Raw genomic sequence first — 25,673 nt, forward strand, 5'->3', positions numbered from 1 at the left:
CGGTGTTTATCAACTCAGTGGTCATTACAATACAATACCAGCTTAAAACTAGATTATCTGAACAACATATGAGTGGCATCTGTCCATTGTCACTAATCAGTGCTTGTTATTGGTTTTTTAAAAATGTTGCTATGTGGTTGCAAGATTTTTCTGATTGCTATGGTCAAGTTTCACCTTTTCACGGAAATAACAAACCAAAGGTAACCACTAACCATCAAAATATTTTGACTGATAAAAAAAAAAGATGCAAGCCAAAAGCAAGTTGACAATAAAAGGCAATCTCCTTGAGGTCAGTCTTGTTATTTTGTTGAAGATCATGTCAGCTGAGCATCTTGAGAGCAGTATATTAGAAAGAAGTGTATGTAGTAGAGATAAATGTGTATAAGCCCAACATAAATGCCCTAAACCTAAGCTAATTAACTTGATTCATTTAATTGTTTAATAAATTAGTCGATTTTTTAGCCTGGAGATTTAATTAACCTTGATGTTAACTTGACAAGTTTTCACTTTAAGTGCTTTAACCTGTTCTTTCACCCTACTAGAAAGTTAGATGTCCTTACTGTATAATAATGTGGTGAACAGCATCAATTTCCTCATTACACGGTGAATTCTTGGTCATTTCAGAATTACTGAAATTGGTATTTTTTTGTGTAGCTAATGCCATTTTGGCATTGTGGTCTGAAAACAGTGTTCACACTCTCACTAGCTCATTTAATTTATATATCCCAAAAGAAGTCTGTTATCTGTGAAACAGTGTCATTTCCACAACACCTCAAATTCTGCGATGGAAATGATGGTGGAAATTATTCCTTTGCCTTGCTAACACTTCTTTCATAGCTAAGATCTAACATTTCACAAGTTACGTAATTTAGTTTTTCTAAATTCAGGATGTGCGATGTAGGCTGTCGTAGTTGATCCGTTATTCATTAACTGTATGGGCCAAAGAGCGCGCGCGAGAGAGAGAGAGCGCGAGCTCGCGGCCGGCGACACACTAGATGCGTGGCGCAAGCGTCTCAGCTGCGTGGCGTGTCCGTTTTTAATTCGGCTCCCATGTTAACAGGTTAGAGCTTGCAGACTGCCTGCGTGAGATGCGCGTCTCAGGCGCGGCTCAAAACACGTGCATGCTAGAAATATAGCCGACGCCTATTTATATTGCACCTGTCACCGGCCTGACGCAATATATATATATATATCGCAGAAAAATAAAATATCGCAATGTAAATTTTTCCCAATATCGTGCAGCCCTAGTGAAAATTATGCCACACCACACAGTGTGTATATGTTAATTAATTTCACATTAAATTAAAAGTCGTCCATCCATCCATCCATCCATCCATATTAAAACCATTATCCGTTTTAATAATAAAATAATATTATATTATATTATATTATATTATATTATATTATATTATATTATATTATATTATATTATATTATATATATTATATTATATATATATATTATATATATTATTATTATTTATTTTATTTTTTTGTGTGACAATTTCTTCAAAGCTCTGAATAAGAGAAAACAAGATAGTTTGGTAGTTACTTTACGTATTATTCAGTTTCATATTTCTTATATATTTTTTTCTTTTGATCATGTCTAAATTTCATATAAAATGTAAAGTTCTCTATTTAAAATTCTGTATCACCTTAAACATAAAGATGATAAGCCGTCCTGTCAACTTTTGACGTTATGAAGATTGAACCATTCATATTGAACCACAAAATTGTCACATGTTGATATGTGTTGTCAATATTTTTTTCCTTTAGAATTGTGTTCTGTTCTCTTCATCAGGATCCGGCCGCAGATGGCAAAAGAGAAGATTGAGGGATGTCACATCTGCACCTGCGTTACCCCCGGGGAGAACCAGGTGCTCTTGGGTAAAGACAAGGCCTTTACGTATGACTTTGTGTTTGACTTGGACGCTCAACAACATCAGATCTACAGCGCCTGTGTTCACAAACTGGTTGAAGGCTGCTTCGAAGGATACAACGCAACTGTCTTCGCATATGGACAAGTAAGATCTATCACACTTGGACACAGATAAAATGATGTTTACCCAGATTGAGATCCAGAAATGGCAGATGAGTTTGTGATGTCAAAAACACTTTACCTGAATCATATCCAAATATTCAGCTCATTAATTTCAGTGAATCAGTATTAACACTTCACTGTCAGTCCGCCGTGACCCTGTGACCTTTCCCCTTCCCTCAAGCGCTATGTGATGTCTTTGTGAGTCGAGCCTCTCGGTTCCACTCGTCACACACCCTCCTCACGTTTAAAGTGCTTATTGTGTCGCGGTCAGGGTTAATTTGCTCGAACTGTAAATCTGTGTTCGGTGATGTATGAAAGCCAGCTGAAACACGAATGGACACTTGAACACCTGAGAGGAATAGTTCTGCTAATGGGCAGCTCTCATGAGAGAGACACAAGTGCTTATAAAAAAGACAGTAGCTTAATTTACGGTTTATACGGCAAGATAATATAGTGATAATGCGCTGTTTATTCTAATTATGTTGGCTTGGCAACAAGCCAACATACTGTTATGCTATTTAAACTTCTTCTTCTTCTTCTTCTTCTTCTTCTTCTTTTTTTTCTTATTATTATTTTTCTGACAGAAATTCTAAACGCTACTCCTCCTAGGGCTTTAAAGCCACAAGCCCCAAACTCGGCAGACACCTGCGGGATAGAGCGGTGCTGGTTGCTATATCTTTTCAGACTGATCAGACTTAAAGTTTTTTTTTTATTAATTTTTAAATGTCAAAATACATTACCCATAGACTTACATTGTCTGAGAAAAATTGCGCCCCTAGTTGCAATAACCGAGATTAAAGGGAGGAGTCGGGTTTTGTTTCACTTTTAAACCGGTTAAAAATACCAAGTAAATAATACAATTTCCCTCAAACTGACAAGCTAAACCAACATATCTGATTATTACAGGGGTTAGGGCTCATTAATAATTGATTTCTGGGCAGAGAGCAGTCGAGAGAAGAATCACGGCTGCTCATCTCATGCTGTCTCCAGGGAGCTCACAACGAGCGAATTCATTCTTATTTAAGACCTTTTAAAACGGCGATTGCACGCAATCCACACGTTAGAACACACCAAGAGCTAAAATCAGATGTTTCTGAACTGTTTAAAGTAATAACATGATATATTCGCGGCAGCCAAATGTCCGCGAGCTCTCGATGTATTTCTCTGAACACTTGAAGTCCACATGACAGCCGCGTTTCGGGGCGAGATCGGACAAATAATAATAGGCTACACATTTCATTCACACTGACAAGCTAAACCAACATATGTTATTATTACCGGGTCAGATCTCATTTATAAATTATGTCTCTGGCCAAAGAACAGCGAGAAAGACGAGAGAGAAATGAGCGCGTCATCAGCATTTTTTAAGCGCTTCCAAAAATAATATCACAGCGAATTGCACTAATCCACCCATTAGAACACAACAATAGCAGAATTCAGGTGTTTTTTAACTGTTTATGTGGGCAAAATGAAATATAATTTGACAGCGTGATACAGCTTATGAATACTTGATGTCTGGGCAGAGAGAAGTCAGAAAGACGAGAGAAGAATCACAGCTGCTCAGCTCAGGCTGTCTCCACGGAGCTCACAACGAGCGAATTTATTCTTATTTAAGACCTTTTATAATTAAATTATATCGCGATTGCACGCAATCCACACGTTAGAACACACCAATAGCTGAATTCAGATGTTTCTGAACTGTTTAAAGTAATAACATGATATATTCGCGGCAGCCAAATGTCCGCGAGCTGTATTTCTCTGAACAAGTCTAAATAGAGAATTCACAGCCTTATACATTAAAACCCTGCAGCGAAACGGCACAAAACAATTAGAAGAATATATTATACACATGAAAATGAGTGTTTATATGTGCTTGTGAGATTTTATCTGTCAGGCTGAAGTTCTGAACGTCACATCAATTGCTATCCATCGTCACAACATGATAAAGTCATTTATATATATTTTTAAGAGCTTCTTAAGATATTAATGCACACAATCCACTCATTAGAACAAAACAAGAGCAAAATCCAGGTGTTTGTTGAGCCGTGCAAAACGAAATATCATTTGACATCGAGGGGAAAAAAGTAACTGTAACTCCATGAATACTCAACGAAGAGACATGAGAGATATATCTATAGAAAGCTTGACATGTCTACTTTTAAACCAAACAAGTGCTGCCGAACAAATATTCTGTGATAAAGTAATCCATATCAAAACAACGCAATGTCCTTTTTTCACGTCTAATGTGTGGAAGGCCAAGAGGGTCAAATACACGTGAATTTTAACGTGTCTCTGTGAAGGGTCTACTTTTTTTGGATACAAACATAATAACAACGAAACTTTGGGCACTTATAAAATAAAGATAACAAACAAGGTGTGCTGTCTGCAGCCTTGGTCTGCGCTGATCTTCATTTACAAACACGTCATTAAAATGAACTATAACTCCATGAATACTCAACGAAGAGACATGAGAGATATATCTATAGAAAGCTTGACATGTCTACTTTTAAACTAAACAAGTGCTCCCGAACAAATATTCTGTGATAAAGTAATCCATATCAAAACAAAGCGATGTCCTTTTTTCACGTCTCCTTTCATTATATCTAATGTGTATGGAAGGCCAAGAGGGTCAAATACACGTGAATTTTAACGCGTCAACAACACGTTAAATACGTGTATTTCATGCGTAGACAACACGTATTTAATATTATTTATTTATCGGCGCTGCACAACATGGTAAAGTCATTTATAAAAAATTTTAAGAGCTACTTATATCCAATATTATTTAACGTGTTAAATAGTGTTGTTTACAAGTGAAAAATCAGCAGGTATTTAACATGTATTTCACGTGAAATACACTGAAGTACACCTTAAAAATCAGTTTGAAGAGGTCAATGTCATTGGCTGCTGAGGACTTGGGTCAAACCACTTCTGTGAGCTTAGTGGTTGGGGTGTACCATTCATAGACAGGCAACCACCATTTAACATGCTATAGATCAGCTTATTCAGCCTTATTATTTAGTCTTTTTTCGTAACTGTTTTGTATAGCCTATAGAAATAATATATTTAAGTTTCAGTTTTATGAAATATTTATTTTTTAATAAATATTAATTAAAATTTTGTGGTGATAGTATAACGTTTATAAAAGTTACAATATTTTGTAATGAAACAGGACTTTTTGTTTAGCTCTTGACTCACCGAAGTATACTATATATAGTGTCCCTTCTTTAATTTTTCAGTAGTGTGATAACTTAAAATATGTTGTCAGTACTATTAAAATTGATTATGGTTTTTGCATGACTTATTTCGCATTCAGCTAGACAACCCTGTCGTAGCTGTTATCATAGCCTAGGCTTTTTATTAAAAAAGAAAACAGCAAGGGACCATGGAAAAAGTCTGTTGCAGGTGTATTTTTTATGGTATTATTATTTTTTATTTTTTGCAGTGGGGCAACTCAAGAATGTTGGGCATACAAGTACTGTGGCTCTTTTGCCCCATGGCCAAGATGGCCAAGCCAACATCAAAGTTAGTTCACTAACTTTTAATTCTAGTTATCTATTATTATTCTTTTTATCCACTATTATTAACCAGACTATCTTATATCTTTAATAGTGTATGTAATTATTTCTTGAACATTATAATTTGCTGATATTTATGTTCAAGCCTAAAAACGCATGGAAAACACTAGCCACAACGCTTTTTTTTTTTTTTTAGACCACGTCGCTCTCTATTTGCGCGTCTGAAAAAATAAAGTCGAGTGTGCAAATGATGCATTATGTGAAATGTCGGTACTAAAAAAGGTAAACGTGACTGTAGCAGGTTTAAAGTACCGGTGGTACGAAGGTCCTGGTCAACTCAGTTCTTGACGCATACAGCGCTTTGATTTCTGCGAAGCAGAAAACGTGGACAGAAATTCTAAATATGGACAGTCACGGAACTTATCAAAGTTATCATAAATTAATCAAATCAAATCTCCGTATTGACCAGTATCTGTAAATGTTAAGCTGCAAAAGTTGGTTGAAATATGAATCCTGCATGTTCTGTGCTTCTCTGTTTGAATGAATGAATGGTTTGTTTACTATACAAACTGAAGCGCGTGATGCTTGCAGTAATGAGGACATAAATACATAAACAACATCACCAGAACTGTTCTGAGTCACTCCAAAAGCATTTTACAGTTTCATTTGTGTAAAACCAGTTTCAGTTTAAAGTTATTCACGGCAACCCGTCAAAATAAAAGCTCATTTTTACATAAAGGCATTGTGCTGGAAATTTTACTATTATTTAGTAGAATGTGTGTTATACTGCTACTACTGTTGCAAAAATTTATAAAAACTTTTTTTTTTAAAGAAATAAAATCACACAAGATTTCTTCCATGTTTTAATTTTAATATCAAATCCCCTTTATTTACCAAAAAATAAAATGTGTTTAAATTGTATTAATTAAATTAAATTTGGGTGAAACTTGTTTACTGTTTTTCATAATTATATTACTTGTAGAAAAACTTTAAACACAATTGTTAATAAGTATAAAGAATGGCATTGGTTTTATTTTTAGTGATAAAAAGTGTGTGTTTTTTTTATTTACATATATTTTTCTGTTTTGCTTTGGTACCGATATTGGTACCGAGAACCATGGATTTTCACTGGTATCGGTACCGAATACTGAAATTTTGGTACCATGACAACACTAGTACAGTATTTCAAAAACTTCTACACAATTAATTCAATTATTTTTTTTTAAATAGTTTTAATATTGTTGAATGATTGCATATACTCTGATTAAATATGGTTTCAGAAAATTGTATATTTACATAATTGTAAATGCCAACTGATGATATTATCTTTCATTTGCAATTGTTTGATTAGATGCAATGAAAATCTAATTACAGTCAAATAGTTAAATATGCATATATCTAAAGTTATCCATCTTTGATGCTGATAATATGAAAATGGTTAAATATCATTTGATTACAGTCTCATGTACAGATATTCTTTGTCGCAAAATGGTTAACTGCTGTTCATGGGTTACTGAATCAAGCCAGTGACTAAATGTTCAATTTCACTCTGCATCTGTTAGTAGCGTATTAACCCTTCTCTATATTTTGAACACAAACAGAAAGTGAGCAAAGATCGTTCTCATTATAATCGCTGGAGCAATCGATTCAAGATCAGCATGAGTCTATCAGTGATTTGATTTCTGCTTTTTTTTTTTTTAAACTCATGTTATAATCAATGATAGTTTGCCATTTATTTCTAGATTATATGTTTTTGATGTAACAATAAAACTTTGATTGTAAGCAGACCCAAGGAAACACAAAACAAAAAAAAAACTTAGTTAATCACTAAGTATATTAATGAATGTATATGGTGTGTTAGAATTGTATATGTTGAATTCATTTTAATTCTTCATCGTGCATTTTAATGGGTTTTGTCGTCTTCTCTCTCTCATGTAGACTGGTTCAGGAAAGACCTACACCATGGGCACTGGCTTTGATGTATCCATTTCGGAGGAAGAGCAGGGCATCATCCCACGGGCTGTGCAACATCTCTTCCAGGGCATCCAGAAACGCAGACTAGATGCGCAGAGCGCCGGCGTGCCCCTCCCAGAATTCAAAGTCAGCGCTCAGTTCCTGGAGGTGTGACTTAAATTACATTTTAGTAATCCAAAAGCAAAGTAATTTAAATCTTGAAAGTTGTTTAAGAGTTTATTACAATTTTAACAAAATATTTTATTTTTTTCAGACCCTATGAAATGCATTTAAGTTTTTAATTTAATTAAATTTTTACATTTTTAAATTTTTTATTATTTTGTATTTAATTTTTTATTATAATAAACAAATAGCATCTAACCCTAGTTTAATCAATTGAATTCATAAAAAATATTTTATATTTTATTATTATAATTTTTTTAATAAATAAATAAATAATAGGGCCCAATAATGTGTTTCCAGAAATTCTTTTTACTTCTTTCCCCGTGTTCCCTCGCTCCGCGCGCTCAGAAACTTCAGTCATCAGGCGTGAAGGAGGCGCTCAGCTGCGCAGACAGCAGTGTAGCTGTAAACAGATTAGCCCCTTCCTCGTGTAAAGTCCTAGCTTAGGTAATGAGTTTAAACCTGTAACAGGGCGTTTTAAGGATCCGTGCCACTCGCTGTCTGGCACAGGCTGCTGTTTGTTCAGCAGAATCACGGCTTGCTTTGGGGAATAGTTCGACAGATTTGTCTCGAGTTCTGTGGCTGTGAACAGTCGCCCGTCTCTCGGGGCGGCTTTAATAGAGCATTTAAATGCCCTTATTTCATTAGCCTTGCCCTTTCCAGAACTCCTTTGTGCACTTTGTTGTTCATTGTTAGCAGTTTGATTTATTGTTCTGAACCCTAAATCGATTTTATCAAGTCCCTCTGTGTCACTTCCCAAAGCAAGGGAAGCTGGGAAAAGCCCCGTCCCTTACTTTCTCTTTATTCACTCTCTTGAGTGTAATTTCTGCTCATGAGTTAGGTTTCCATGATTTATCCTTCCCTTGTCTATACACTTGTGTGGTCTCTGGGATTCCCGAGGTCGAACATGCAAGGCTCTGGCCTTTTGATCTCTTGACCTTTGCCCTCTGAAGGTCACCGAGCTTGTGTGTTTCGTCCTGTAGCTCTATAATGAGGAGATCCTGGACCTGTTTGACAGCACGTGTGACCCTGAGGCTCGAGGTAGGAAGTCCAACATTAAGATCCATGAGGATGGGAGCGGAGGCATCTACACCACAGGAGTGACGTCACAGCTGGTCAGCTCAGAGGAGGAGGTCAGATATCTGTCTGTTTATGACTTAATGTTATGTCATAATGTTATTTACTGGAGTCATTTGAATGAAATTCAAATTGACATTAATTGCTTCCTAAATGCCTTTTGGTATTAATTTGCATGCTTCATTAGTGCATGACATTAAAAAAAAAAAATGTTTTTTTTTTTTTTTTTTTTTTTTTTTCATCTGTATTTATTTTTTGTCCCAGAACAGTGAGAGAGAGTTAAAAAAAACCAAAAAACCAAAAAAAACACTTGCAATTTCTAGTTGCCTTGTCACAATTCTGAGGAAAAAAAGTGAAAAACGTATATAAAATGATCATTTAAAATGTAACTTCTACAAGACACTTCTAAAAATAGTTAAAACTACAGTCAGGCTATGTACATATGAGCCAGCAGTAGAAGTATAAAACACCATAATTGTGATGTAATTATGTGAAAATACAGGGATTGTCAGCAGTAGTTAATAAATATAATATAGTGTACAATTATTCTAAATAATGTTATGATTTTATTTTGTATATCACTAATCTATTATCACTACACTATTATAATTACAAAAAGATGCATCTCTGTTCATAGAGGAATAATAATAATAATAATAATAATAATAATAATAGAAGTAGTAGTAGTATATTAAATGTTGTTGATTAAAATAATAATATATTATTATTAGGAGTAGTAATAGTACTAGTGTGTATTTCATTTATTAAATGTAAATAATAATTATAATAATAATTTATTATCATTTTTCATTATTATTAGTAGTAGTATATTAAATGTTGTTGATAATAATAAAAATATATTATTAGTAGTAGTAATAGTTCTAGTGTGTATTTCATTTATTAAATGTAAATAATAATTATAATAATTTATTATCATTTTTCATTATTAATATTAGTGGTAGTAGTATATTAAATGTTGTTGATAATAATAAAAATCATTATTATTATTAGTAGTAGTAGTAGTAATAGTACTAGTGTGTATTTACTTTATTAAATGTAAATAATAATAATAATAATAATAATAATAATAATAATAATTTTTTGTAATTTTTTATTATTAGTAGTAGTAGTAGTAGTTTTTTGCTGGTGATGATGGAATGGTATTAAATAGTATTATAATAAAAATAATTACCATCATAATCAAAAACAACATTTAACGCTACTACTCTTACTACTAATTCTGCTAGTAATAATTTAATATTATAATAAATATTTGTAGTAGTAGTAGTGTTAATAGTGATGTATATATTTCATATTACATGTTGTTAATATAAAATACTGCTAATACTAATTATTATTATTATTATTATTATTATTAAAACACTGTAATGCAGTGTTTGTTTTGTGGAGCACAGAGTTATAAAAACCGCAGCTTGTTGCAGGAAGAGCTACATTGTTTCACAGATCATTTGTTCTCACTCAGAAACCTGACAGATGATGGACGTGAGATGCGTTGTGAATCTCGTTTAATTGTTGAGTTTGTTCACTTGTTTTGAGCGGCTCTGAGCAGTGATGTGTGTGTGTCCTCAGCTGCTGCAGTGTCTGAAGCTGGGCGCTCTCTCCCGCACCACGGCCAGCACGCAGATGAACGCCCAGAGCTCCCGCTCTCATGCCATCTTCACCATCCACCTCTGCCAGATGAGAGTCTGCCCGCAGCCACACCTGGTACAGCAACACATCAGTCAGGAGGATCTTTAGATGAGAGCTAGAGAGCTCGCCAAGAAAATCATGTTGAGAGCTATAATCCTAAACTGCTTCATTAGAAAGCCATTAACAAGTTTAAGCAGGTCGCGAGTTTGACATATTAAAATTCATAGAGCTCAGTCTTCTGCGGTACAAAACTGAGTAATTATAATAAACCACTGGCATTAGAAGCATGTCGGAGCACACTGAAAATACAGCAACCATGACGCTCGTGCACATGGTTTTGCATTTGTAATTTAAGATGCACGTGTTAATATCTCAAAGCTGCCATTGTTTTGACTCGTTCCTCTCGCTCCAGGTGAACGGAGAGATGAACGGCGATAGCTCCATCGCTCAGCCCGAGTATGAGACGCTCACTGCTAAGTTTCACTTCGTGGATCTGGCTGGATCAGAGCGTCTCAAACGCACAGGAGCCACAGGACAGAGAGCGAAAGAGGGCATCTCGATCAACTGTGGCCTGGTACGTCTGATGTTCAAACCACAGGGGCTTTCACACCCGTTTACTTTGTAGGAACTCAGTTACAGGAAGTAAACACAAGGACAGTCCCGTGACAGATAGATTGTCCCCGAGGGACATTTTGCTGGTTGCATTCTGTCATCTAAAGGTGATTTGCGTTACCCTGTTACTCAGAACACAATATTCTGATGTTTTGATGGGACGGCAGACAGAAAGCAAGATTTTCTGCGAGTGCAGGATTAATTCATTCCAGTCTGGCTTCCGAAATCTAAGAAATAATTTGTATTTACATTTTTTAAAGACTTATTGTTAGAAAAGATTTATATTTTGATTTTATTTATCAAAGAATCCTGAAAAAAGTATCACAGGTTCCAAAAACAATAAAATAATAATAAATATTCAGCAAAAATGGTCTCAAACATTCATAATGAATCAGCATATAAGAATGATTTCTGAAGGATGATGTGGCTAGAGACTGCTGTAATGATGCTAAAAATACAGCTTTTCGTCACAGTAATAAATTATATTGAAAGTATATTAAAATGGAAAACCAATATTTTAAATTGTAATATTATTTCAGGGTATTACAGTTTTTTTTCCCCCTGTATTTTTGATTAAATAAATGCAATAAATGCAGCTTTGATGATCATAAGAGACTTATAAAAAAAAAAAAAAACATAAAACATTTTACTGATCCCAGACTTTTGAACAGCAGTCTGGCAGTGTGTGTGTGCCTATATATATATATATTTTTTTTTGCAAATATAAGTTCAAATTTTTTTTTTTAAGTAAATGAATAGTAAATACATGTTTACACACACACACACACACACACACATATATAAATATAAATGGTTTTATCATAAGCTACTATATATTACACATCCTTTCATTTGTCACTTCCAAACTTTTTTTAGATCATGACTGATTTGACATTAGGTTACCAGTTCCTTTAAACATGACTAGATAAATATTTGAGAAAGCACTAAGCCGTCACCTCAACACCACAAAACTGGCTTCGTCAGGGACTTCATTATCAGAAATGTGCCGCTTCTTTTAGCTGAGTCAAGTTTCTACATGTTAACTGAGGTGTGAAATGTGTGTTGCATGAGTTCTGCCTCCTCCTCGATTCATTACTGCGCTCACACTGCCGTGCCGGGTAAAGTTGTCCGAGTAGATGAAGGAAAGGAAGGGTAATTATAATGTGAGAGAGTTCTGAGGAAGAGCTAAAGACTGGAAGAGAGCCAAGAACAGCCATTGTTCAGAGCCCAATAGAGCTCTATTGTTTTTAGAGCCTAGTTACTCATTTGTAAGAGAGCCCATTTAAAGGCTTTTAATCTTAGATAGCAGCATGTGATGGAGCGTGACCGTGTGTGTGTGTGTGTGTGTGTGTGTGTTTGGCAGCTGGCCCTGGGTAATGTGATCAGTGCACTGGGAGATCAGAGTAAGAAGGCAGGCCATGTGCCCTACAGAGACTCCAAACTCACACGCCTGCTGCAGGACTCGCTGGGAGGAAACAGGTAACGTCTGATACACCCGGATACACACTTACACACCAGAAGGGTTGCATTCTTAACAAACATAGTGTCGTTTTTGGACACACAGTTCCTGTGTGTATCATACTATGTAACTTCCTTATAATTACTGTAAATGAACCCTACTCCTAATTCCTGACATTTTTAACTACAAGAAAGATATTTTAAGTCCTTTTATGAAGCTATGAAGTTTTTAAGGTTGTACTGTTGATAGTTTTATTATTGTGGGAGACCTCCCTTTGACTTTTATTGTTTTCAGAAAAACTATAATTACTGTACTACACCTTTTACACGACACCTTTCACACCTGTTATATTATATTTGATATTGTTCAGTTTAAGTAGCTTTTATTCCCCGCAAAAACAGCAATGCTTGACATGCACATAGACGTTATAAATTAAAATAATTATAAATACTGTAGACCAGCCCTACTTCTAACCCCACTTCTTTTATTATGATACTTTTATTATGTTATGCTTATCACTTTTATTTCCATATTTTTTTTTTTTTTATGTTTTGAAAAAATGATTTAATAATAATGTCATTAAATTAACATTAAAAAGCAACATTCAGAATTTACAAGCCAGGGGGCATGAATAATTGAGAATTAATAATTATGAAATAATATTTTACATATTTATTTAATAATAAAAAACAATATTATTAATTTATATTTTTAAATAATTAATCTCAGAAAATTGACAGCCATAATTACTTCAGAATTTACATACAGGTCATGGCATGATTAACTGATATTAATACATTTTTATATAATTAATTTTAGATATTGATTTATTTTATAATTAAAAGCAATTTGTATTTTAAATACAAATACTTCCAAATGTATTACATACAAGTTCAGGGGGCAACCTTTTTTATTCTTGTTGTATGGACCTGAACTAATTGCATGGAAAAGTTTTTCTTAATTTAGTTAAGTTGACTGAACTAGCAATTATTATTATTATTATTATTATTTTTTTTTTTTTTGAGTGCACACAATCGCTGCTCTCCACAAAATACAACAAAGCACCAATAAAAAAAAATATGATATAATATATATATATATATATATATATATATATATATATATATATATATATATATATATATATATATATATAGGTTTTGTATTTTATTTTAATTTATTAAAATTTATTTAATGCATTTTATTTTTATGTATTTTATATTATTTCAATAAAGCTTTAAAGCTTAAAGATTTTTTTATTTATTTTTTTTTATTATTTAAGGCTTTCTAGATAAAGTGTGTGATACTTTATCTAGAAAGCTTAGTTCTATCATTGAAGAGTCAGTTTCATAAATAAACACTTTGTTTAGAAGTCTCAGATTGTCCTTGCAAGTTCACACACTTAAAACTTAGCAGACTTCTCTGTGTACAGTGCGTTCATTGTGCCTTGAAGGTTAATGCATGCTAACAGTGCACTGCATCAGTGTGTGTGGAGGCACAGCTCATATATTCTTATGATGTGGGTTCAGAGGGGGAGTTGATTGAATTAAACATGAGGGACTGCAGACAGAGGAACTCCTTAAAGACATTCAGTCCCAGCCGCATCCAAAACATATGTGGGCAGTGTGTGCAGTCCATGAAAGCGTCTTTTTTTGTCGTGTGTGTATGTTTCTGAAAGATCTCATAGACCCTTATGAATTCCTGTCCTCTTGCTTTCTCATCTGCTGTGTATCTGTCTAGTCGGACCGTGATGATCGCCTGCGTGAGTCCCTCTGACCGTGACTTCATGGAGACCCTGAACACACTCAAGTATGCCAATCGGGCTCGCAACATCAAGAACAAAGTGATCATGAACCAGGACAAAACCAGCCAGCAGATCAGTGCCTTACGAGCAGAGATCGCACGTCTGCAGATGGAGATCATGGAGTACAAAGCGGTAAGGAGAAGGACCTGGAGGGATTCTGGGAAGAGTTAGTCTCAAGCAAGCATCTTTCCCACCAACGAAAACACACAATTGGACAATTCACCCCAAAATGAAGTCTATGTCATCATATCATACAATTTTCTTCTGTGGAAAAAAGAGAAGTTTTGTAGAATATTCTGTATGTTTATTTCAAAACAATGAGAGTGAATGGGGACTGGAGCTCTGAGCTCCTAATATCGCTTAAAAAAAGCACACAAACATATTTAATACTATTGTGCACTATAGTCCAAATGTTCTGAAGCAATACAATACATTTGGATGAGGAACAGACCAAAAAAGTCATTATTATCTAAAAATCTCCTCCAACACAATCTCTTGACTAGATTGTAGAATATCTTTACAGATATTTGTAAGAATTTGTACTTTAGGTGGAGATGTTTTATCTACAAATGGTACGAATTCAAGGGATCCTAATAGACGCCTGATTTGAAGGTCAGGGTGAATTAGTACAATATTTGTCGTACACTTTTGTACAATCTACTCACAAACCTTTTGAGGGTTGGGATCACCTTTGTGGTGGCTTTTTATCTATATAGGATCAACCTCATATGATCCTTCACAAAGATGTATGATTTGTATGTAAAACGTCATCATGAATCGGTTGCGAATTAGTAAATGGTTACTAATATTAGTGCTAATATAAATTACCCTAGTATTCTGCTGTGGTATTGAGAATTGTGTAATTTCTCTAATTCTTTCTAAAATGTATACAGATGTATACTGAAAATATATATTTGATCTCGCCATCTTTAAATAAATCACTCATAATGAAGTTTTGGTCATGTGGCGCACTCAAAATTGCGTTAAATAATCGTGATTACAATACCGACTAAAATAATCGTGATTATTATTTTTGCCATATTTGAGGGGCCCTAATCTGCTCACACACCTTCTGAGGGTTAGCTTCAGGGGGCGGACAATTAATAGTGACGTTTTAGCTACAATTCATACAGATTCATAGGATCATACTCAAATACGTACAGTTTACGCGGTAGGTAAAACGTCACTCTTTATATTGTATGGTTTTGTACGTTCAAGTCGCACTCCTCTTGAGGGATGGGGTTGGGTCGGACCTCCGTGGTGACTTTTTACCCACAAATCGTACAAATTAATTTGATCAAAGTCGAAGATGCATTTTTAGCATGATGCAATTATGGCATAAAACATCATCATAAATTGCACATTCAAAATATACAAATATTCTTATATTGGGACCATCATATGGGCTTGGGATGATGACAGACTTTTCATTTTTGGGATCAGTTTGAGCTTACATTGAAGCAACAAACTGCTGAAAACTTCATCTATTATTTAACCAAATAGAGGACTTCTTCCATTCCTACACTTGTTCTTTCTCTTCTTTCCTTCGATGCCACCCAGTTGTCTCAGCTGTTGATGTAATAAGTCCAGAGGATGAGAAAGTCTTTGCGGTGGGCTTCTGGGGCTTGATAACATGGTTCAGCTCATGGGATCTCATCGAAGCTAATGAAGCGTAGCTGTAGCTTAGCGCCTCTGCCTGACCTGGATGATAAACGGCCGCGCAAAGAAGTTAGCGATTAACCATGATGGCTTTTAGAGAGTCGAGCCGTCCTGACAGAGAGAGCGAGCATTGAAGGATTGGGGGATTGCTGCTTGGGTTGGATGGGGTCAGTGCCTAGTTATCCGTTTCTAACACCCTGTATCCGAAATCACCCCCCATACCCTTAAATGGGGCACTATTTGAGAAGACAGATATTTTTAGTGGTGTCCGAAACCTGAGTGGACATTATCGAGCCCATTCATTCAATCCCACACTGCACAGTAAAAACAATGCTAGAGAATGGCTCAAAGGCTAAAAAATACCCATAATGCACTGTGAGAGTCGCGCACCGAATGAATTGCCGCATCTCGCCCAAAAATGGCGCCCACTACTGGATCATCCTTCCCTAAATTTTTTAATTTCCATGACAGAGTTTAAGATAAATCCTTTCATCTTACTGGAGCTGCCAGTTTGCCAGCTTCGAATAATTATTAAACAAAAGCATGCAAAAGCTGCAGTTCTTCCGGTGCACCCAGTGTTTATGAATTCACTCACTTGTTTCCACTCACACTTTGAAGTGAACTGTATTAGTGGCCTAATGTAGGGAATAGTGAATGAGGGTTTTGTTGGTGATTTTGGATTCAGCCACAGTCTTTGGGTTTGTTTCAGGGGAAACGAGTGGCCTGTGAAGAGGGATCCGACGGTTTTAGCGATCTGTTTCAGGAGAACTCGATGCTCCTAAAAGAGAATGACACTCTCCGTATGCGGGTCAAAGCCATGCAGGAAACCATCGACCACCTCAACACTCGAGTCACCCAGCTGCTCACCAACGGAGTCAGCCTGCTGCTCACCAAGACTGGTGAGAGACCTCTCGTGGATGGAGAGGGGACTACCATTCAATTATGTGTAGATAGTAGGACTGGGTGATATTATATAGAATGTAACATGAATATTTAAATACTTTAATGTAGTTTTTTTATTTTTATTTGAGCAGTAAGTTTTCCGAAGGCTGTGCTAGTAGGGCAGTATTGTGTCTCAGTGGTGTCTCTGGTTTCAGCTGCACAGGAATCATGCATTTCTATGCAACACTTAACAGCAAAACAATTCTGTGCAATTTAAATAAGCAGTAGATAAGACAAGTCCTGCAAATGCCTAAACTTAATAGCTTATTTAGTGGGATATTAGATAGTTATTCAACTCGGTGCTAGCTATATTAAATTGCATTGAATGTCTCATTTATTTTCAGATGAATCTTGCAATCTTATATATATCGGTGTATATATATATATATATATATATATATATATATATATATATAAATCAGCGCCTTTTAAAGTTTAATCGTCACATTATGACTTTTCGAAAAAAAAAATTCTTTCCCTCCCTAAATTTAAGACCCCTTAAAATCATAATTAAGACTTTCTTGAACCATTAAGATTTTATGGCCTTACTTATGATACAACTACATTTAAGATCTCTTACACTTTTTAAAGCCTGCATTAATTGTGCATTCAGAAAATTATTGCTATTAAAACGAATTAGCATTAATGTGTTAACACGTTAATTTTGACAGCCCTAAAAAAAGACTTTTTTTTTTTTGAAATTTTGTAATTTGCATTTGCCAATGAAGGTCTGAATCCATTATTGTATTATTTCTTGGGATTGTAATGTTTCTACTTCTTTCGGGAAATAGTTTTATTCTGTTAATACCCTTGAAAAGGTTTTTCCAAAAATTATCTTTAGTTTCAATTTTAATTACTCAAATATAGTTTTCATCATGAAAATAGTCAAGGAAGCTGGCATGGTGTTAAAAAAACGAACTAACAAACAAACATGAATACTTCTTGTGATTTCATAATGCTGAATAAATCTGTCTCTCTTTGAACAGGTGAAACGAACGAGGAGATTGGCAATCTAATCCAGAACTACATTCGAGAGATTGAGGAGCTGAGGTAACATCATGACACATTGGGATGTGAGTTTCTCATCGGAGCAATAGAGACGAGTGAGTGATGTGTCTGCTGTTCTCTGTCTCTCAGGTCTAAGCTGCTGGAGAGCGAGGCCATGAACGAGTCTCTGAGGCGCAGTTTGTCCCGCCTCTCCGCCCGCTCTCCACACCCCTCCACACCAGCACTCCCTCTTGGCTCCTCCCCCTCCGTCTCCATGGATGCAGAGATGACCGATGTGATTTGTCAAGCCAAATTAGATGTGGAGAGGCTGAAGAAGAAAGAAAGAAATCAGAGGAGGAAGAGGTGAGGTCTCAAGAGCAGGGTTTTTTTTGTGTGTATTTGTTTATTTTATTCATTATTTTTATATATTATATTATATTATATTATATTATATTATATTATATTATATTATATTATATTATATTATATTATATTATATTATATTATTTACTTTATTCTTTTATGAATTAATTTATTTTTATATTATGTTTTGCTTTTTATATTGGGTTATTGTACTATTTTATATTATTTTTTATTTAGTTATTTTTTTCTTTTAATGCATTATTTATTCTTTCGTATGATTTATTTGTAGTTTTATTCTTTTATATTTTTATTTTATTGTTGCATTCTCTTTCCCCCATTTATTTATTCTGCTAAAATATTCTTGAAAAGGGATAAAAAGTGTCATTTTATTTTTATGATGAGAGAAATTCTACCTAAATAAATCCACATGCTTCATGGAAGATGGGTACAAAAAAATCTTGATTGATTTTTACTCATGAAAATGTATTTTTGAATGTTTTAAGGTCACAATTAAAATGACTGCAATGTCAGACTACAATATCCACAGCATGTAGGAATTAATCAATGCTATTAAATATGTAGTTAAGTAAGTGATTAAATCGGAGACCCTGCTCCTCCACGTCTCAGGTGGTCTCCTCTGATGTTAGCAGAGGTCTCGTTTCACTGATTGTGTATTTGGAAGACTTCAATATGCTTGTCCTCTCTTTTTTTATGGTACTGATCCAATAAGAGGCTGTAAAATGTGCCAGAATGAGATTTATCTCTGTCTGTGCCAGGATGTCCTATCAGGACAGCACGCTGGCACAGATACAAGTATCTCTCAGTAAATCGTCCGGTGTAATGAATATGATACAGGAGCGTCCCGCTCTTCACATTGGCTCTAATGTGGCCGTAATGGGAGAGAGGCCATGGGTAATTTGTGAACCCAACATTATACTGGAAGTCTCAGCTGACCTGTAAAGGCTAAAAAAGCAGAAGACCCAGGATAAATCTCACGAGTCCCCATGGTGCGATTAAATGACTATTAAATGACGTTTGCATCAGATATTGGTGGATCTGTGGCCTGGTCCATTATTTTTGTGTGTGTGCAAACTGCTGAATGTCCGATTGACTACATCAGTGCTGTATTTATGCATGTATCTGTCTGTAGGAAATGTAATAATAGTTTTCCCACTGTCTCGTGTTTTAGTCCCGAGAAAGAAAAAGGTCTGAAGAAGAGAGCCAAGCTTTTTCCTCAGGAAAATGGAGAAAAGAGCGAGAACGGACTGAGCAGGGAAAACGGAGAGAGACGAGAGAATGGAGATGGAGACTCTGATAATGAACCTGAAGAGGTGAGAGAGAAGAGTGCAATAACAACTGGTCTGCTGGTAACAAAGATTTGAGATGATTTAATAAACAACAACAACAACAAAAAATAAAAAGAGTATTATGAGAATGAATTTGTAAAGTGAGAATAAATTGGAGTATAAATAATAAATAATGTGGAGAAAGCTGTATATTATATAAATCACACATTGCAGACAGTGGCTAATAAAAATAAAATTACAAAATGACAAGAAAGAATCAAGTCTAAATTTTTAAGTCTTAAATTGCAGCATTGCAGCAAAAAATGCAACTGCAATAAAGTTTTGCTTGCAATTTTTTATGAATATAAAAACAAGAATACCATTTTTTGGAGGACAAGTTTAGTTTAAAGAAAATCTTATCGCAGGAAAAATGTCATGAAGTAGTATTTAATGAGAATTAAGCTGTAGTGCATAAATTAAGTTATGTGTTTGTGTTTTATAAGAATAAAATTGTACAATTACAGAAATAAAGTCGTAATATAACACATAAAAACACTAATGGATGATGTTGCATAATTTTATATAATTATATATATATATGTATGAAAGAAGGTTTTAAGGTTTGATCTTCACCCTGTGCAGGATGGCATGTATCCTCTTCAGGAGGACGAACACAGGGAGATCAGCTGTGATGAGGAGGAGGAGGAGGAGGAGGAAGAGGAGACCAGAGAGGAGGAGGAGGAGGAGTTCGACAGCGACGAGAGCCTGGTGGATTCTGACTCTGACTCGGATGAGAAAGGTGCAATCTGAGATGCTTTCATTACAAACGTCCACTCAGCCTCTTTCATTCCCTCTGACCCTTTAACCCGTGGCTCGTCATCTCTCAGTCAGCTTACAGGCCGATCTAGCGGACCTGACGTGTGAGATCGAGATCAAGCAGAGACTCATCGATGAGCTGGAGAACAGCCAGCGCCGGCTCCTGATGCTGAAGAGCCAGTATGAGGAGAAACTGATTCTGCTCCAGAACAAGATCCGAGACACGCAGCTGGAGAGAGACCGCGTGCTGCACAACCTCAGTGAGCGCCTGCCAGCCTCACCGCACCACTCTCATTCTTTCTGATGTGTTTCTGCTCTTTTTCCAAGGCAAAAGGCCTGGAAGTCTATAAATTGGTGTATGAATGGGTTTTTTCACCTTTAAATGAAAATCGGGTCATCATTTACGGGAGTGTATTGAACCTGAATGAATTTCTTTTGGGTTTGGAAAGACATGAGGACATTCTTTTGGTGGCATTTCAATAATCAATAATTCTTCCATCATTTTCTGTGTGGTTTTAGTGTCCATGGAGAACTACACCGAGGAGAAAGCCAGTAAGATCAAATCGGAGTACGAGAAGCGTCTGAAGGAGATGAACCGAGACCTGCTGAAGCTGCAGGCCGCTCAGAAGGAGCACGCGCGTCTGCTGAAGAACCAGAGCCGATACGAGAGAGAGCTCAAGAAACTGCAGTCTGAGGTGGCCGAGATGAAGAAAGCCAAGGTGAGAGCTGGAGCTCGATCTCTACAGTGCCCCCTTGAGGCCACGAAGAGAAATCAGCTGTAGAAATAATTGTCTTAAAAACCTTTTATTTTAAGAGGGTAATTAAAGTACCAATTATCCCATGAGTGTGGAATATATTTATTTATTGATGAAATTAGTTAATTCCTCAGGCATAGACTGTGCCCCAGTTTGAATAAAAGAGTGTATTCTGGTAGTGTGGAATGTGCTTGCTTTTGAGTGTTTTTTTATCAGATTTGCCAGTACTAGAAAAGTGGCAACACAAACACACACACACACACACAGACACACACACACATACACACTAATGTTAAAATGTTTGGGGCAGGGTTATTATAGTTAAGTAAAACTAAAACAATTTTTTTAAAAGTGAAATAATAATAATAATAAAAATAAAAATTCATTTAAAGATAAATTAAATAAACCTTAATTGAAAAAAAAAAAAAAAAAAAAAAAAAATATATATATATATATATATATATATATATATATATATATATATATATTTAAGCTAGTTGCAACATTGTTCATTTTAATTTAGTTTAGCTTGATGTACCAAAATGACTAAAGTTAAAGCTGAAATGAAAATTGTGTGTGTGTGTGTATATATATATATATATATATATATATATATATATATATATGTGTATATATATATATATATATATATATATATATATATATATATATATATATATATATATATATATATATATATATAATGCCTACACAATACAATCACAAAAACTTTAAAATAAAATGAGAATGGAAAATCTAAACTTTAATTGCTGATTCAAAATATTATTTAAAAAAATTGTCTCAATGAGACCAAAATAACACTGGTTTGGGGGTCAATGTTTTTTTATTATTACTATAATTTTTTTTACTGACACTGCATCTAGTTGTTTCTCACAGTGTCTGTTGGTCATCCCATCTCTAGGTGGCGCTAATGAAGCAGATGAAGGAGGAGCAGCAGAAGAGGAGGATAATCGACGCCAAGAGGAACAGAGAAATCGCACAACTGAAGAAAGAGCAGCGACGACAAGAGGTTTGACTGATGAACAGTTCAGAATGAGTCCTTCCAGTTGTGTACCATGGAGTATAAAGTATTATTTACTCACGCTGTCTGTTAGTATCAGATCCGAGCTCTGGAGACTCAGAAGCACCGGCAGGAGATCGTGCTGCGGAGGAAGACACAGGAAGTGACAGCGCTGAGGCGGCTGGCCAAGCCCATGTCGGAGCGTGTGGCCGGACGTGTGGCCCGCAGACTCACCACTTTGGACTCCTTAGCAGAGCTGTCCACCGCTTCCACAACAACCTCCTCCGAACACGAATCCACTCGCTCGGTGTCCAGCATCATACGCCAGTGGAATACCAAACTGAATGGATACCTGGGAGAGAACGAGAGCCAGGGGACACGAGCAAACCTGGCCAGGTCAGATTATTAGATACAGCAGTCAATCAACTCGATCAATGCTTTCGAAGGAAACGATAATATTGGGAAATACAAACCTGATTCCAGAAAAGTTGGGACACTGTACAAATTGTGAACAGAATGCAATGATGCGGAAGTTTCAAATTTCAATATTTTATTCAGAATACAACATAGATGACATATCAAATGTTTAAAGTGAGAAAATGTATCATTTTAAGGGGAACATAAGTTGATTTTAAATTTCATGGCATCAACACATCTCAAAAAATTTAGGACAAGGCCATGTTTACCACTGTGTGGCATCCCCTCTTCTTTTTATAACAGTCTAGTTATAATGTTGTCCCATTCTTGTCCCAATACAGACTTCTAGTTGCTCAACTGTCTTAGGTCTCCTTTGTCACATCTTCCTCTTTATGATGTGACAAATGTTTTCTATGGGTGAAAGATCTGGACTGTAGGCTGGCCATTTCAGTACCCGAATCCTTCTTCTACGCACATGATGTTGTAATTGATGCAGTATGTGGTCTGGCATTGTCATGATGGAAAATGCAAGGTCTTCCCTGAAAGAGACAACGTCTGGATGAGAGCATATGTTGTTCTAGAACTTGGATTTACCTTTCAGCATTGATGGTGCCTTTCCAGACTCATGCAACCACATACCATCAGAGATGCAGGCTTCTGAACTGAGCGCAGATAACAACTTGGGTTGTCCTTGTCCTCTTTAGTCCGGATGACATGGCGCCTCAGTTTTCCATAAAGAACTTCAAATTGTGATTCATCCGACCACAGAACAGTTTTCCACTTTGCCACAGTCCATTTTAAATGATCCTTGGCCCAGAGGAAAGGTCTGCGCTTCTGGATCATGTTTAGATATGGCTTCTTTTGTGACCTATAGAGTTTTAGCCAGCAGCGGTGAATGGCACGGTGGATTGTGTTCACCGACAATGTTTTCTGGAAGTATTCCTGAGCCCATGTTGTGATTTCCATTACAGTAGCATTCCTTTATAGCCCCTTTCACACTACCATTCCGGCAAATACACGGGTAAAGTGTTCCGGCAATTGTTCCCAGGTCACTAGATTTTGCACTTTCACACTGCCAGTGATGACCCGGTATATGTGCGTGCTTTCACACACAACCCGTAAAGATCCTGTAACGACATGTGACATCAGCGCGTGACGTGTGATGTACGAGTCGAAAACGCTAGGCACGTTATACTTTCACTGAAGCAAGCAAACGATCTCAGTGTCAGCGCGGAAAGTGAGGAACTAACTGATCTCTGCTTCATTACAGTTTGCACATATTTTTTTTTCAGTTGATCTTTCTTCAAAACAGCGGTAAAAGAGTCGCGCGATAACGTGCGTCATCACTTTGACACGCCATTAGATCTGGCTTTTGTTTACACAGCGCTCGTCCCGGGTTGAACCCAGCAATGTTACTAGGTCCCCGACCTGGGTTTAATGCCGGAATCAATCCAGGGACATGGTTGCTTTCACACAGAAGGCGACCCAGCAATGTTCCGGCAATATGCCGGGTCCGACGTGCAGTGTGAAAGGGGCTAAAGTGATGCAGTGCCGTCAAAGGCCCAGAAGTTCACGGGCATCCAGTATGGTTTTCCAGCTTTGACCCTTACGCACAGAGATTGTTCCAGATTCTCTGAATCTTTGGATGATATTATGTACTGTAAATGATGATAACTTCAAACTCTTTGCCTTTCTGATATTGCTCCACTATTTTTCGCTGCAGCATTGGGGGAATTGGTGATCCTCTGCCCATCTTGACTTCTGAGAGACACTGCCACTCTGAGAGGCTCTTTTTATACCCAATCATGTTCCCAATTGACCTAATAAGTTTCAAATTGGTCTTCCAGCTGTTCCTTATATGTACATTTAACTTTTCCAGCCTCTTATTGCCACCTGTCCCAACTTTTTTGGAATGTGTAGCTCTCATTAAATCCAAAATGAGCAAATATTTGGAATGACATTTAAAAATGTCTGACTTTCAACATTTGATTTATTATCTATATTCTATTGGCAATAAAATATAAGTTTATGAGATTTGTAAATTATTCCATTCCTTTATTACTCACAATTTGTACAGTGTCCCATCTTTTTTGGAATTGGGTTTGTATAATTACAGTTTAAAATTTAAAAATTTAAAAGTTTTAAAATGTAATTTATTCCTGTGATGCAAAGAGTCACAGTAACCTTAAGAAATCATCCTAATATGCTGATTTTGCTCAAGAAAATGTCATTATTATTATTATTATTATTATTATTATCAGTGAATGTTTTTGGATTCTTTTTCTTTGATCTTAAATTATTTGAATATAAAGTTCTGAAGAACATTTATTTAAAAATAGAAATCTTTTGTAACACAAATGTCTTTACTGTATCTGTATATATCTGTATTTGTAGCAGAAAAACGTTCCAGCGAAAGAGTACAAGCACAAGTTTTTCAAAGACAGCCCGTCAGAAGTGGCAGTCTCTGGAGAGGAGGATCATGGATATTGTGATGCAGAGAATGACCATCACTAATGTGGAAGCTGATATGGATCGCCTCATTAAGGTGATTTGAGCATTTCTTTTTCTTGTATTCTACATATTACAGTGCATTAGTGGTCTTCCTGAAACCCTGTGCATTTTTAACTCGATCAAATAATGTCTCAATGACACTTCCAGAAACGTGAGGAGCTGTCCGTGCAGCAGGAGGCGCTGTTGCGCAAGAGAGAGAAGTTACTGAACGAGGGCTTCAGAGAGGATGAGGAGGAGAGGCTCCTTCAGGAGATGAACGAGGAGATTGATGTGCTCAATGCCAACATCGACTACATCAGCGACAGTCTGTCAGACTGCCAGGCCACCATCGTACAGATCGAGGAGACCAAGGTACAGTGACCGCTCTCTCACTGCATATGTAGATGAATGCATGCCGTTTGCAAATCATAGGTCACCACTATTAACATAAGTGTTTTGTCTTCTTTAGGATGAGCTGGACTCAGTGGACACCTCAGTGGTCATCAGCTCCTGCTCGCTGGCCGAAGCTCGCGCTCTCCTGGACTACTTCCTCAAGGCCTCTATTGACAAGGCAAGTCCGGGCAGACAAATCCAACAAAATTGTTTTGTTGTTGTGATTTAGGGTCATGCAGAGTAAATAG

At 36.1% G+C, this 25,673-nt stretch overlaps 1 protein-coding gene across 4 annotated transcripts in view; it reads left to right on the plus strand.

The window, feature by feature from the left end:
* Nucleotides 1–25,673, plus strand: part of LOC128022586 (kinesin-like protein KIF21B) — an 81,903-nt gene that overhangs the window by 30,862 nt on the left and 25,368 nt on the right. For all 4 annotated transcript variants that reach the window (XM_052610285.1, XM_052610289.1, XM_052610286.1 and 1 more), the window contains exons 2-20: nt 1,801–2,023; nt 7,497–7,679; nt 8,678–8,827; nt 10,362–10,496; nt 10,834–10,995; nt 12,397–12,512; nt 14,233–14,428; nt 16,665–16,854; nt 17,884–17,947; nt 18,035–18,247; nt 19,437–19,578; nt 20,176–20,332; nt 20,421–20,609; nt 20,869–21,068; nt 22,027–22,134; nt 22,220–22,521; nt 24,937–25,087; nt 25,201–25,404; nt 25,502–25,603. In XM_052610285.1, the coding sequence (XP_052466245.1) occupies nt 1,801–2,023; nt 7,497–7,679; nt 8,678–8,827; nt 10,362–10,496; nt 10,834–10,995; nt 12,397–12,512; nt 14,233–14,428; nt 16,665–16,854; nt 17,884–17,947; nt 18,035–18,247; nt 19,437–19,578; nt 20,176–20,332; nt 20,421–20,609; nt 20,869–21,068; nt 22,027–22,134; nt 22,220–22,521; nt 24,937–25,087; nt 25,201–25,404; nt 25,502–25,603 (3,187 nt within the window). The remainder of the gene's footprint in view (nt 1–1,800; nt 2,024–7,496; nt 7,680–8,677; nt 8,828–10,361; nt 10,497–10,833; nt 10,996–12,396; nt 12,513–14,232; nt 14,429–16,664; nt 16,855–17,883; nt 17,948–18,034; nt 18,248–19,436; nt 19,579–20,175; nt 20,333–20,420; nt 20,610–20,868; nt 21,069–22,026; nt 22,135–22,219; nt 22,522–24,936; nt 25,088–25,200; nt 25,405–25,501; nt 25,604–25,673) is intronic.

The sequence above is a fragment of the Carassius gibelio genome, chromosome A11 (genome assembly GCF_023724105.1).
Source record: "Carassius gibelio isolate Cgi1373 ecotype wild population from Czech Republic chromosome A11, carGib1.2-hapl.c, whole genome shotgun sequence".
In the NCBI taxonomy this organism is placed as follows: Eukaryota; Metazoa; Chordata; class Actinopteri; order Cypriniformes; family Cyprinidae; genus Carassius; species Carassius gibelio.